This window comes from Peromyscus californicus, unplaced genomic scaffold, assembly GCF_007827085.1.
Source record: "Peromyscus californicus insignis strain IS unplaced genomic scaffold, ASM782708v3 Scaffold_19__1_contigs__length_69161282, whole genome shotgun sequence".
Taxonomy (NCBI): Eukaryota; Metazoa; Chordata; class Mammalia; order Rodentia; family Cricetidae; genus Peromyscus; species Peromyscus californicus.
Window position 1 is genome coordinate 3,522,048 of NW_026294491.1, and position 13,897 is coordinate 3,535,944.

Below are 13,897 nucleotides of genomic sequence, written 5' to 3' on the forward strand. Positions count from 1 at the left end.
ATGAAGGTTATCCATCTCTTCACAAATATTCATTTTGTTTTATGTATGTGTGTGCTGGTGTAAGTCTCTGTGCACGACGTGAGTGCAGGTAGGTGCCTGAGGAGGCGAAAAGAGCGACCCAGCCTTTAAGAGCACCTGTTGCTCTTGCAGGTTCGATTCCCAGGCCCTACATAGTGACTCACAGCCATCTGTAACCCAGTTCCAGGGAATCCAATAGGCATGCTCATGATGAACATACATACAGGCAGGCAAAGCGTCCATACACATAAAATAAAATAAATACACTTTTTAAAATTAATAGTTATAGAAGGTGACAGCAAGTCCAAGGCTGAGGGAACATGGAAGAACGGAGTGGAAAGAATGTAAGAGCTGGAAGATGGAGAAGAGTGCTGACTTAGAAAAAAGCTTCCATGGGAGTGAGAGGGGGGTGAATAATGGAGGTGAAAATGACCAGACTGTATTATATAATGATTAAAAATAAGCGTAAGTTTTACACTGTTTGATCACTTCTGTTCTTGCAATAATTGCAACTACTCAGAAGAACTTACGTGTGGGGCTGTTTTGCCTGTGTGTGTGTATACACACCCTTGTGCCCACGAAGACCCTAAGAGGGCCACTGACCCTTGGGACTGGAGTTGTGAGCGCCATGCTGGTTCTAAGTAGCACGTTATAAGGAGGAGGGGGAGGGAAGCTCCGAGCTGGAACAGGTCTGGGAGTTTAGGGAAGAGGTAAGAGGGGACAGGATGCTAGCATTGGGGCTTTGAAATATATAACAGGTACTTATGAATAGGGACTGTAGGAACCTGGAGGCTAGCATGGGCTCTGATATGCTGAGAGGCAGCACAGACACATGTCACTGGACAGTCGTATGTCCCTTCCTCCAGAGGCAAGGGAAATACGTCCTTTTTGCAGACAGGAACCTGTTTCACAAGTTCCTGAGGAATTCTGGCTTTTTATCTAACTGCCAAAGCCCTTCTATATATAGTCCACTTTGAGGTGGGCCAAGATTGTCGCTTCTGGACATATGCACTGCCTGAGACCCTACATGTCACTGTGTCACTCCTTGGAGAAGCCTAAGTCAGAACGCCACAGAGACGCTTGCACATCCATGTTGATTGCTGTAGTGCTCTAAATAGCCAAAAGAATGGAGGCAGCCCACGTGTCCATCAACAGACAGAGGAAACGTGGTACATCTGTACGGTGGGATCTTCCGGCGGGAAGAAAACTTAAATCATGATATTTGTGGGAAAACAAGGGAAATGGAAATCACTCTTAAGCAAAATAAGCTACATTCAAAAGGATAAATTATTCCTCATATTCTCTCATATGTGGAATCTGGATTTAAATTTATATAGCATATGTATACAAAGTTGTGTGTGTGTGTGTGTGTGTGTGTGTGTGTGTGTGTGAACTCATATGTGCAGAACATGAAATTAGAAAGAGGAAGAAGCAGTCTAGGGGTGGCTCAAGAGACAGAAATGGGATCTAGGGACATGAAGCAGCACGAGACGCTGGGGGGACCAGAGTGGGAGGCAGAGTGGCCATGGAGGAGCCAGGTACCCAATGACATACACGGTAACTCACAATGACACAACCCGTCACTTGTACGCTGACTAAAAAGTTAGTGTTTTTTCATTTATAGAGAGGGGAATCCTGGAGGAGTTGGAGGGGATGTCTGGGGAATGAGTATGATCAACATACATTGTATTTGTATATGCAGTTAAAATTGTGTGTGTGTGTGTGTGTGTGTATTGCAGAGGACCTGAGTCTGGTTCCCAGTTCCCACTTACAGCCTCCTTTAACTCCAGCCCCAGAGGATCCAACACCTTCTAGCCTTCTAGCCTCTGTGGACACCTGCACTCATGTGTCCATACCCACGAACAGACAGACAGACAGACAGACAGACAGACACACACACACACACACACACACACACACACACGCATAAACAAAAATAATCTTAGAGTGATGACCTAAGCTACCCCTCCCACCCCAGTCTCTCTGGAGTCTCCTTTCTCACCTCAAGAGCAAGGACAGAATCTCTATAGGGAGATGCTCAGAGTTCCAGAGCCTCTTCCTCCTCGGGTGTCTTCAGGAGCCAGTCCCGAAATGTAGCCCATGGAAGGGGCCACAGCAGTTTATAAGCAGCCTCCAGCATGAGCAGTGTCAGGAAGAGGACCAAGAAGGTGAGGAAGATCTTGTCCAAAGCGCGCCGCAGGGGCCCCCGAGGAGGAGTGGGACCCTGGGCGAATGCTAGGAACACGTCCCCCTCCTCCACACTGCCCCCTTCCTCTGCCATCCTCACCCACAGCGGGACAGCTGGCTGGCTCAGTGTGGGCTGGAAGGCCTAGCTCAGCACTGCCGGGATTAAAGGGTGTGGCTGTGATGAACCTGCACCTGCGGGTGTGACCCTAATTCCAGGACCCAGTTAGAAAGGAGAGAAAGGCTTTTGAGTTTGGGGGCAATTTTTTATTTCTTTATAAGTTCTACTGTTTGGGCTTGCTCTCTCATTCTACCTTTACCTGGGTTCCAGGGCACTAAAAGCACCTTTCCCTGCTGAGCTGTCTCTCTGCCCCAGGACAATTATTTAATCACCTAGCCTGATGTGAAAGGTCACACTGTATGAGCACTAAGTCCTGTCCAGCTTTACCATATGTAACTCTGCCTTGGAAACAGAAGACTCATTACAGACACTTAAACTGGAATGGTCAGGCATCCTGGTCCTAGATCCAAGCACCAGTCTAGGGCCTGAAGAGAAGGAGCAAGGAACTGTAACAACAGGCCGGGTGGGCCTGGTCTCTGCGGTGAAGGAGAAGGGAAGGGTGTCTCTAATCCAAGCAGGCTGGTTTCCTCCTGCTGGGTTTCTGTGGGCGGCCCTCAGATCAGGAGACTAAAACCTAACCAGGCTGAGTGGTGCATGCCTGGAATCCCAGCCTGCAGGATGCTTCGGCAGGGGAGCAGGATTGCTAAGAGTCTAAGGTGAGTCTGTTTACACAGGTGAGACCTTGTCTCGAAACAAAATAAAACAACAAACCACCCAAGTAATTAAATGAAAATAAAATTTAAAAATCCTAAAAGCAAACAAACAAACGAACCAATTGACTTCTGGCCCTGTGGTGTCAAGGGGGCAATTTTAATTGGACTGAATACACTGAAGATGTTTGTAAGAAGAGCTGTGATTGGTCGGATGGTGAGTGTTGACTGCCGGGCCACCAAAGGAGGGAAGTTTGTGTTGGATGCTAAACAGATACTTGTGACGCTTGTCCTTGGGGCACCTGAGTTCAGCTGGTGAGGTGACACACAGGGAGCCCTCTGGCATCAGGAAGATGGCCACCAGAGACACCAAGCATCAGAGGGCTCACATTTTTAGTTTCATGCCCAATTCTGAGGAAGCAGGGTAGGTTTGAGGTAAGATAAAGGGGAGAGTTATAGGGACATGGGACAAGAAAGTTGCCCAGGTGGGCGGTGGTGGCGCACACCTTTTTTTTTTTTTTTAATTCGGAATGCCGTTTATTGAAGGAGGGAGGAGGTCTTAAATACAGGCTTACAGCACAATGGGAGAACCCCGGAGGGCAGAAGTTCCGGATGTTTTACAATCTTGTATCTAAGCTGTTAACGCCCATTATGCAGGATACACAGTCAAGGAACTTCCCTTAAGCATTCAGGAGGGTGGAACCCGGCAGGGAATGAGCATATGGAGGATATCAAGGTCAAAGTCAGCAAGCAAGGCAATAGGTACCCAAAACGGGGGCCAGGGCCCTACAGGTCCCCCTTTTACTAAAAAATGAGCTTCTGATTTAGATTGCATGGATGTCAGCAGGTCACCTTACCGGTTATGGAGACACCTGCCTAGGCCACACAGGCTCTCTGTCTTAGGTTGGTGAGCGCCCCCCAGACATTACCCGTCTCTGAATACTCATTATCATGCAGGCTCAATCATGTGAGAGCTGCAGAGTTAACTGCTGGGTGGCGTACACCTTTAATCCCAGCACTCGGGAGGCAGAGGCAGACGGATCTCTGTGAGTTCGAGGCCAGGCTGGTCTACAGAGCAAGGTCCAGGATAGGCTCCAAAGCTACACAAAGAAACCGTGTATCGAAAAACCAAAAAAAAGAAAAAAGAAAGAAAGAAAGGAAGGAAGGAAAAAAGAAAGAAAGAAAGAAAGAAAGAAAGGTGCCCTGTGCCCAGAAGGCTGGTCAGAGCTCCTCAACTGAACAAGAGTTCCAGCACAATCAACAGCCTATAAGGCCTTTCTCCCATAGTTTCTGGGGTCTCTCCTGAAATGCTATGCAACCCTGGTTTTACTTCATCATATTAAACCCTATCCAAGGCACCCTATAATCTCACTCGTTAAGTCGGTGGAAAGGTGCCCCCTGCATGGCGGGGCCCACCATTAAGCTCAGCACTGGAGAGGCAGAGGCAGGCGGAGCTCTGTGAGTTTGAGGCCAGCCTGGTCAACATAGAGTTCCAGGACAGCCAGAGCTACAGAGTGAAACCCTGCCTTAAAAAACAAAACAAAACAAAACAAAACAAAACAAAACAAAAAAAAGCCACGCCAGTGTAAGTGGAGAAACAAAGAGAAGCTAGACTTTCTCACAGATATACAGTGTCAGGCAGAGATAAACAGGATGTGAGGTGGGGAGGCTGTCAATCAGAGCATAGGTGTGAGAAATGAAAACTTAAGCATGTGGTAGAATTGAAACTTCAGCCTAATTTAAGATCTGACTTCTGAGTTGTGTCTCCTTCCTCCTTTTCTTGTCTCTCTTTTTGTTTTTGTTTTCTAGAAGAAAAAATGTTATCTACCCCAGGCTGGCCTTAAATTCACCATGTAGCCCCAGGTTTTCAGAGTCTCTGTGACTTTCACAGTCTACAGAGAAACAATCCTTGGGAGGCAAGAAGGCAGTTTGGCAAAGTACAGCTCCGTAGTGGATGTTGGTTCAAATGTCTGGAGTGGTTGATTTTAGGCATATTTAAGCACAGCACAGTTTAGTGAGAACTATCCTGGTGCTAATGAATTCAGTCCCATGTTCACAACAAAGCTCACACACATCTCCTTGAGGAACAGCATAAGCCAAATACAAACATTGAAACTCTTTGTAAAATCTGTAGAACTAGGTTCTGCAGATTGACTGAGAAAAACAAATTTACTAGAAGGGCCTGTGGAAGATCCAGTGCCAGAAAGGATAGAGCAAAGTTTTCCAGGCTGGAAAACATCTACTGCAGCCTTCTGGGCAGGTGCAGGTGTTTCGTTCCTTCTCTTGAAGGAAAAATGGCATGCGTTTAACCTTCCAGGCTCACCTAGTGCCTATCTGTGAGCACAAAGACCTTCATGCTTCCTCTTACAGAGGCTAGCCTTTAATTCAAAGCAATCCTTGCCTCTGCCTCCTGAGCACCAGGATTAATTCAGCATGCAGGCTACTGTGGTGGGCTCTGGATTTTATTTCTCCTAGACAAGAGCTACAAATATATTTTTTTTTTAAAGATTTATTTATTTAGTATACAATGTTCTGCCTGCATGTATGTCTGTCTGCAGGCCAGAAGAGGGCACCAGATCTCATTACAGATGGTTGTGAGCCACCATGTGGTTGCTGGGAATTGAACTCAGGACCTCTGGAAGAGCAGTCACTGCTCTTAACCTCTGAGCCATCTCTCCAGCCCCCACAAATATTTTTTAGATGGTAGTTGTCTTGTAATTAATACTTCATCCCTTAGTCATGTAATGAATGTTGTTGTTTTCCAGAAAGCCCTGCAGGGGGTTAATACTTTGCACTACAAAAACCAGCTACAGTGAAGGCCCTAAAACCAAACCCTGGGGAACTGGGGGCAGGAGGATCAAAGGCTCAAGGTCATCTCCCTTTACATAACAAGTTCAAGGCCAGCCTGGGATTCTGGAGACCTTGTCTCAAATAAATAAGAAGTAGGACATGGTGGCACACCTTTAATCCCAGCCCTTGAGAGGCAGAGGCAGATGGATTTCTGAATTTGAGGACAGCCTGGTCTACATAGTGAGTTCCAGGACAGCCAGAACTATGTAGAGAGACACTGTCTCAAAAAATTAAGTAAAATAAAATCAGAAAATAACAACACAAAAGCAGCCTGGTGCTTCACTTGGTATCTTTTTAATTTTTTCAAACAGGGTCTCACTATGTAGCTCTAGATGTCCTGGAACTCCTTATGTACACCAGCCTGTCCTTGAACTCACAGATCTGTTCGCCTCTGACTTTCAAGTGCTAGGATTAAGGCTTGAGCTGAGCCGGCATGTCCTGTCCTTCACTTAGTATCTTAAAATCAAACTTTTTGCTTTGGTTTGTTTTTTTTGGAAGATTTTTGTTTTGTTTTTTCCAATACAGTTTCTCTGTGTAGACCTGGCTGTCCCAGAACTCACTCTGTAGACCAGGCTGGTCTCAAATTCAGAGATCCACCTGCCCCTGCCTCCCAAGTACTGGGATTAAAGACTTGGGCTACCACTGCCCAGCAAAACCAAGCATTTAAAGGTTGCCCTTGTCAAGTCCAAAGTTACCTCATATCCCCCCACACACCCAGAAAAGGGCAGGGCCACTGACTGTCCAAAATTGAGTCTAAGCCCAGCTCAACCTGGACTATAGAAGGATTTCTGGTGGTTAGATAAAAGTCAGCATTCTAAAGGAACTTGTGAAACCGGTTCCTATCTGCCAAAAGAAGACGTTTTCTTTACCTCTGGCAGAAGGGACATATGGCTTTCCATTGACATGTACCTGTGGCTGAATATTGAAGCCCATGCTGGCCTTGAAGTTCCCTCCATCCCAATTTATACAAGTACTGTTGCACATTTCAAAACCCCTACCCTGGCACCCTGGCCCTCCTCACATCAGACCCCCATCCCTTTATGCCCCTACTCTCTCCCTACTCCCCCCCCCCCCCCCCCCCCCCGTTCTCTGTCCTCTGTCTCTTGCCTATCTTACAATCTCCACTACTTTCTCCTGATCATCTTCCACTTGTTCAGCCTGTTTCTCTTTCCCTCTGCTCTAGACTCCTCTATATGCCTCTGGCTGTTCTCTCTCTCATATCTACAATAAAAAAAACCCTTCTCTAATAAAGTAGCAGTCATGTTGGCAGTTTCTCGACTTCATCTCCTGGTGCTGAACACCCAAGAGGGGACAAATGGACCCCCTTCCCCAAGGCCTGGCCTCTCCTAATTGAACCAAGCTGCTGATGTGACTCTCCAGAAGTATGGACCATTTGTTTCTGCTGGCTCCTGATACCCACCAAGTCAATTCTAAATTTTAGGGTCCGTCTCTTCAGCTACTTCTCCACCTGCACTAACCACTCATCTGTCCTTGTCTAGTCTGGTAAGTGCCACCTCTGTGTTCTGTTCCTGTGAGTTCCCGGAGCCTACCACTGCCAGTGAAGTGCTGTCCGAGTCAGGCAGCTTCTCTCCCTGTGCTGGCACCCAGTCACATGGAAAGGGAGGCCTCTCCTTTGTGATTTAGGACATTTCTCTCTGACAAGTTTCTCAAACTGCTTGGGGATGCGGTGGATTGAAGTTCTTGTTGCCAGGGTATCAGGTCCAAAGGGAACTCCAAAAGGTAGTCCAAATATCCAGAAATGAGCTCAACCTGGACTATTGGAGGGTTGGGGGCGGCTACATAAAGTCAGCATTCCTCAACTTGTGAAGCCGGCTCTCACCTTCCAAAAGGAGTCATTTCCCTTACTTCTGGCAGAAGGGACATATGACTGTCTGTGGCACCTATCAGCATATCAAAGTGATGCTGGCCTCTAGCCCACTGTAGAGTCTCCATCAGTGACGTCTGCTGGGACAGGGGTTTAAACCAATAGAAAGTCTTTATTAGACGGTCAACAACTACGCTGGGTGTTTGGGATCCTAATATAGCATCGGGCCTTTCTCAGGGTGAGCTTCTAAGCACAACAACCATGTTCTGGGTTGACAAACTTCAGTTAACAAGAACAGTTAGCCAGATGCAGAACTGCATAAGCCAACAAGCAAGGCCAGTGCATTCAGAGACTTTCCCAGAACTATGGACTGTGATGGGTTAGGTCTGTGTTTTCATTTTGGCCAGTGGTGCTGTCTATGTGTTGACTTTTTTTTTTTTTTTTTGGTTTTTCGAGACAGGGTTTCTCTGTGTAGCTTTGCGCCTTTCCTGGAACTCACTTTGGAGACCAGGCTGGCCTCGAACTCACAGAGATCCACCTGGCTCTGCCTCCCGAGTGCTGGGATTAAAGGCGTGCGCCACCACCGCCCGGCCTCTATGTGTTGACTTTTACAGTACTTTATAGTGCTTCCACCATGGAGTCAGCTGTGCTAAGGTCTGGAGGCCTGCTCCATTCCCCTCTGGTCTTAGCGAACGAGTCAAATCCTGAACTCTTTCTGCTCCAGACAGCTGTAGCTGGTCCTAAGGACCATTAATTTTACTGAACAGGTGCTTGCTTCGGCAGCACATAGACCAAAATTGGAACGATACAGAGAAGATTAGCATGGCCCCTGCGCAAGGATGACACGCAAATTCGTGAAGCGTTCCATATTTTTTAAAAATAAAAAAAAAAAATTACTGAACAGATACACAATTGGCCATACAGTTTAAGATGCAGGGGTCCCGCCATTAATCCAGCCAGAGCTGATGGCAGAGTGGGTAGCCAGGGGACCAAGAGAACAGAGAAGAGAGACTGGTACCAATTATCTGAGATATATACATATATATGCATAAATATGTATGTGTGTATATATGCATAAAAATGTATGTGTGCATATATACATAAATATATGTGTGTGTATACATAAACATATATGTGTGTACATATACATAAATATATATGTGTGTATATATAAATATATGTGTATATATACATAAATATATGTGTGTACATATACATAAACATATATGTGTGTTCATATACATAAACATATGTGTATATATGTGCATAAACATGTGTGTGTATATATACATAAATATATATGCGTGTGTATATATATACATATATATATTTCTCTTTTTGAGATTTTCCCCAACCACATCCAGATTTTCTCTTAGTTACTCCTGATTAATTAGCATAGAAACAACAGGTTTTTCCCAAAACCAGATATAGTTTCCTTTATCTCATGAGAAGTAAGACAGAGCTTCTCCAATTTTGTAGGACCATATCCCCAAGGAAATCTAACTTATTTTAATTCATAAACAGAAACTTTGTTTTGTTTTGTTTTTGAAACAGGGTTTCTCTGTGTAGCACTGGCTGTCTTGGAACTCACTTCGTAGACCAGACTGGCCTCCAACTCACAGAGATCCGCCTGCCTCTGCCTCCAGATTAAAGGTGGCTCAGAAACGGAAACTTGTAATACCTCTAGGTCCTGCCCAACCTGTCTGCTTATTGTGAAAGGAATGAGATGGATTGGAGAGATGGCTCAGAGGTTAAGAGCACTGGCTGCTCTTCCAGAGGTCCTGAGTTCAATTCCCAGCAACCACGGCACCCACATGGTGGCTCACAACCATCTGTAATGAGATCTGGTGCCCTCTTCTGGAGTGCAGGCATACATGCAGACAGAACACTGTATACATGAGAAAAAAAGAAAAAGAGAAAGACATCAGAAAAGACACTTTTAGTGAAACACTTAGAACACACCCACCAAGAGGTCTTGGGGCTGAGTCTTATCGCTGTTGTCCAGATGAATTAATTCACAAGGCAGAACAGCAGGCGTTAGAATAAGGGGAAGTGCCTAGGTTAAAGGTTTCGGACATTAGACAAGTTCCAGCCCCTTCTAAGTCCTCTAATGTTAATTTAGGCTGCCCCCAGTCAGAATGAGTTTTGTCAGTCAATGGGCTGACAGTCTGGTTAGTTCCTATCCCTCTGTAGTCCGGGGGTGAGGGTGCGGGGAGGGGGACGGATGTCTAAACATGACCAGAAATTCTGGCCGATTCCTGCCTGGGAATTATTAACTCCATCCCCAGGGTCCCTTGCTGTGGCATAGAGTCTGATTTCTTGTGTTCCCTCTCTTTCCAAAGGTCAGAATCTGTCTTACTGATTTTTTTTAGGAAGCTCAGTTTCAGGACCTGATTTTTGCAATGGAAACTTCCTTGCTCCTGACAGCTAGGAGGCCCAGCGCAGGGCATGCATGGAATTGAGAACTCTGTTTTCCTGTCGCAAAAGATAAACTCCCACATCTTTTCTTTTTCCAATATAATTAAATACTTAAAGTGAGCATCCGATGCGCAAAGGTCAAGATGGAATATGGGTGGGGGCAGGGGTGGGGGCTCAGTAGTTACGAGCACTGGCTGCTCTTTCAAAGGACCCGGGTTCAATTCCCAGCACCCACATGGCAGTTCACAACTGTCTGTAACTCCAGTTCCAGGGTATCTGGCATCCTCACACAGGCAAAACCTGAATGTACAAAATAAATAAAAATAAATAAATAAATAAATAAATAAATAAATAAATAAATAAATAAATAAATCGTATTAAAAACAGGTGGACTATGGGGTGACAGTGTGTAGCCAGTTAACTGTCACCTTTCCTGTGTCTGTCTTCCTCCATTCCCAGGTCCAGGTCTGAGAATGGTGCAGGCTGGACCATGAGCCTGTATTCACACCAAACATAAGACTCAGGAGGACGTAGAGGGGCAGGGAGCAGAAGTGTCTCAGGCCCAAGGAAACCTTAATTTTAACGGGTCCATGGTCTGGGAATTAGTCGGTCTGGTGGCAGCAGCTGTGGCTTCTTCTGCCTTGACCGGTCGGTTGTGGTGACTCCATTGTGTAACATCAGCTACCTCACAGCTGTGGGAGGGGAGAGAATCACTGTGTAGGGCTCTTCCCAAGCTGGTTTCAGTCCCTTTGGCTACTTGCTTGGTTGACCCAGACAGAATCACTGGCCTCGAACAAGGAGAAACTTGTGGCGGCCTTGTTTTCCTTATCTGAGAGCCTTGGTCAGATAGATCAGTTCTGCTCTCTGGGCTGAGGTCCTGGCTTGGGCCCACACTGCTTCAGTTGAAGTAACTAACTACTACAGCTCCCACATACCTGGCTTCATCCTTCATCTCATGAGAGGCACAGATGAGCACCTAAAGGTCATGCTCAGGCAAGAGGGTAGCAGGATTGATGGTCTCAAAGCAGGCTTGACGGTGGTCCAGGAGTAGAGCCTGGTACTGGGTCACAGAGGCACTAGACGGCCATCTTTCTAGTACTCCTTGGAGAAGGTCTCAACGGCATGGGGTGCTGTGAGTATAAGATCTTGACCCAGGGTTAACCTTTTTTTTTTTTTTTTCCATTAGACTAGCAGTAGCTTCCATCCTGTCCAATTGCTTGAACTGGTATGTCACAGGGCTTATCCATGGCCCCCAAGTTTGGGTTAAAACCCTTTGTGTCTTTTGTTTCATGGTCAAACAGACTAAAAGGTTTGAGACATCTGAAGGACTGGGGCTGAAGCTGGAGTCAGAGCTGTTTTTAAAGCTGCAAGTGCCTTTTGTTTAGTCTTAGCCCAGATTCGGGGTCCAGTGCCCACCTGGTACTGGTGCGCAGAGGCTTTGCCATTTCCACAAACTCTGACATCCAGAAGCAGCAGTACTTAGCTGCATGCAGGAACTCTCCAACCCGTCTCTTAGTCTTTGGAAGTAGGAGCTGAAGGATGGCAGCAATCCCCCTCTGAGACAGGCTCCTAGTGTCTCCCTCCCTTCAGCTGGTAGCCAAGATAGGTAGCCTCTGGTATATGACACTGGGCTTTTTTTTTTTTGTTTGTTTGTTTGTTTTTGTTTTTTGGTTTTTCGAGACAGGGTTTCTCTGTGTAGCTTTGTGCCTTTCCTGGAACTCACTTGGTAGCCCAGGCTGGCCTCGAACTCACAGAGATCCGCCTGCCTCTGCCTTCCGAGTGCTGGGATTAAAGGCGTGCGCCACCACCGCCCGGCATGACACTGGGCTTTCTTGGCTGACATTCCGGAGCCCAAGTCTATACCTCTTGCAGCAATCCCTCAGTGGCCTTTTTTTATTTTTTGGTTTTTCGAGACAGGGTTTCTCTGTGTAGCTTTGCGCCTTTCCTGGAACTCACTTGGTAGTCCAGGCTGGCCTCGAACTCACAGAGATCCACCTGGCTCTGCCTCCCGAGTGCTGGGATTAAAGGCGTGCGCCACCACCGCCCGGCTCAGTGGCCCTTTTCTAATCCATTTTCCCGGGGAACCTCTGAGAGAAGGGCAGGAGATCAGCTCCTAGTGTCTCATCAAACAGGGTTGGAGAACTGCTAAATCCTTGGGCAACCCGGTCCAGGCATGCTGCCCGCTGTAACCTCCCATTGGGTCCGTCCATTTAAAAGCAAAGATGGGGGCTGGAGAGATGGCTCAGAGGTTAAGAGCACTGGCTGTTCTTCCAGAGGTCCTGAGTTCAATTCCCAGCACCCAGGGCACCCACATGGTGGCTCACAACCATCTGAAATGAGATTTGGCGCCCTCTTCTGGCCCGCAAGCATGCATGTAGGCAGAACACTGTATACATAATAAATAAATAAATCTTTAAAAAAAAATAAAAGCAAAGATGGGTTGACTCACCTCTGGCAAGGGGAAGCTGAAGAACATCTTTCAAGCTCAAGACAGTGCACACCTGTTTCTCTGGAAGAACCAGACCTATGAAAATCGGAGGTCCCAGGTCCTCACAGGCAGGAGAGGTATATTCCAGGGTGACAGGCTGGGCACTAAGATGCCTGTCTCTCTAAGCCAGCCAATATTGGCTGCAATTTCCATTTTTGTTTCCAGGGTCATTGGGTATTTGTTTAATCTGGACAAGGGTAGCTGAACTGGTTAGTTCAACAATAATAGGAACTTGGTATTGGGCTGGTCCTGGGGGTTGGTTTCTGCCCTCAACCCTAGGAAACCTTTGTTGTCAATCTGGGAGCCAGTCCAACTGTATCTTTTTTGTTGTCGTTGTCCCCCCCCCCCCAACAGGGTTTCTCTGTAGCCCTGGCTGTCCTAAAACTAGCTCTGTAGACCAGGCTGGCCTTGAACTCATAGAGATCCGCCTGCCTCTGCCTCCACGTGCTGGGATTAAGGGCGTGCGCCACCACCGCCCGGCCCAACTGAATCTTTTAATTGGAGGCTTATGAGCCTTTTTCTGACAGAAAATAAGACACCAAAATTTGGTGGGTATCTCTAAATCTGTGTCTCATCATCAGAGAAGGTATGGTGACTTTCGGTTTTGGTTTTTTTTTTTTTTTTTTTTTTTTTGAGACAGGGTTTCTCTATGTAGCTTTGCGCCTTTCCTGGAACTTGCTTTGTAGACCAGGCTGGCCTCGAACTCACAGAGATCCGCCTGCCTCTGCCTCCCGAGTGCTGGGATTAAAGGCGTGCGCCACCACCGCCCGGCTGACTTTCGGTTTTTGCAAAAGGTCTTTTCCCAGTCAGTGCTGTGTACCTTTTGATCCACCTCCAGCAACCGGGACCTACTTACACCTTTAAATTGTTTTAACTTTCCCCTAATAGCCGGGGCCGACTGGGTGACCCTCCGTAGGTGTGGATCATATGTTTCCGCTGGCTTCTGCCATCCACCGAGTTTGAGTCCAGTCCAGACTTTCCAGTACTTCTCTTCTCCACCTACTCTTGCATGGTGCTCAGGTAAGTGTCACCTTGGAGCTGGCTGCTCTGTCCCTGTTGGCTCCTGGAGCCTGTTACCTACAAAGTCACGTTGGTGAGTCACACAGCTTCTCTTACCCTACTGGCACCTGTCACTCAGAAAGGGACACCTCGCCTTTGTGCTTTGGGACATTTCTCTCTGACTCGTCTCTCGGTCCACTTGGGGACAGCCGGGATTGAAATTCTTGCTACCGGAACACGCACTCTTCTTCTTCCATCCTCGCTCTCCCCGCCCCCTGTGGTCCCCTTTCCTAAAGTCTGTCCCATCTCCCTGCTCTGCCCCTGGCTCCCTCCCCGCTGTCCCT

General features: G+C 47.0%; 1 protein-coding gene and 1 non-coding gene across 2 annotated transcripts; one reads left to right on the forward strand and one right to left on the reverse strand.

The window, feature by feature from the left end:
• Nucleotides 1–2,056: 2,056 nt before the first annotated feature.
• Nucleotides 2,057–2,299, reverse strand: Smim40 (small integral membrane protein 40). Its single transcript, XM_052744002.1, has one exon. It carries the CDS (start codon nucleotides 2,297–2,299, stop codon nucleotides 2,057–2,059), a length of 243 nt encoding a protein of 80 aa, XP_052599962.1.
• Nucleotides 2,300–8,415: 6,116 nt separating this feature from the next.
• On the forward strand, nucleotides 8,416–8,522 carry LOC128115074 (U6 spliceosomal RNA). Its single transcript, XR_008219972.1, has one exon. It is a non-coding gene; the product is annotated as a U6 spliceosomal RNA (small nuclear RNA).
• The last annotated feature ends 5,375 nt before the right edge of the window (nucleotides 8,523–13,897 follow it).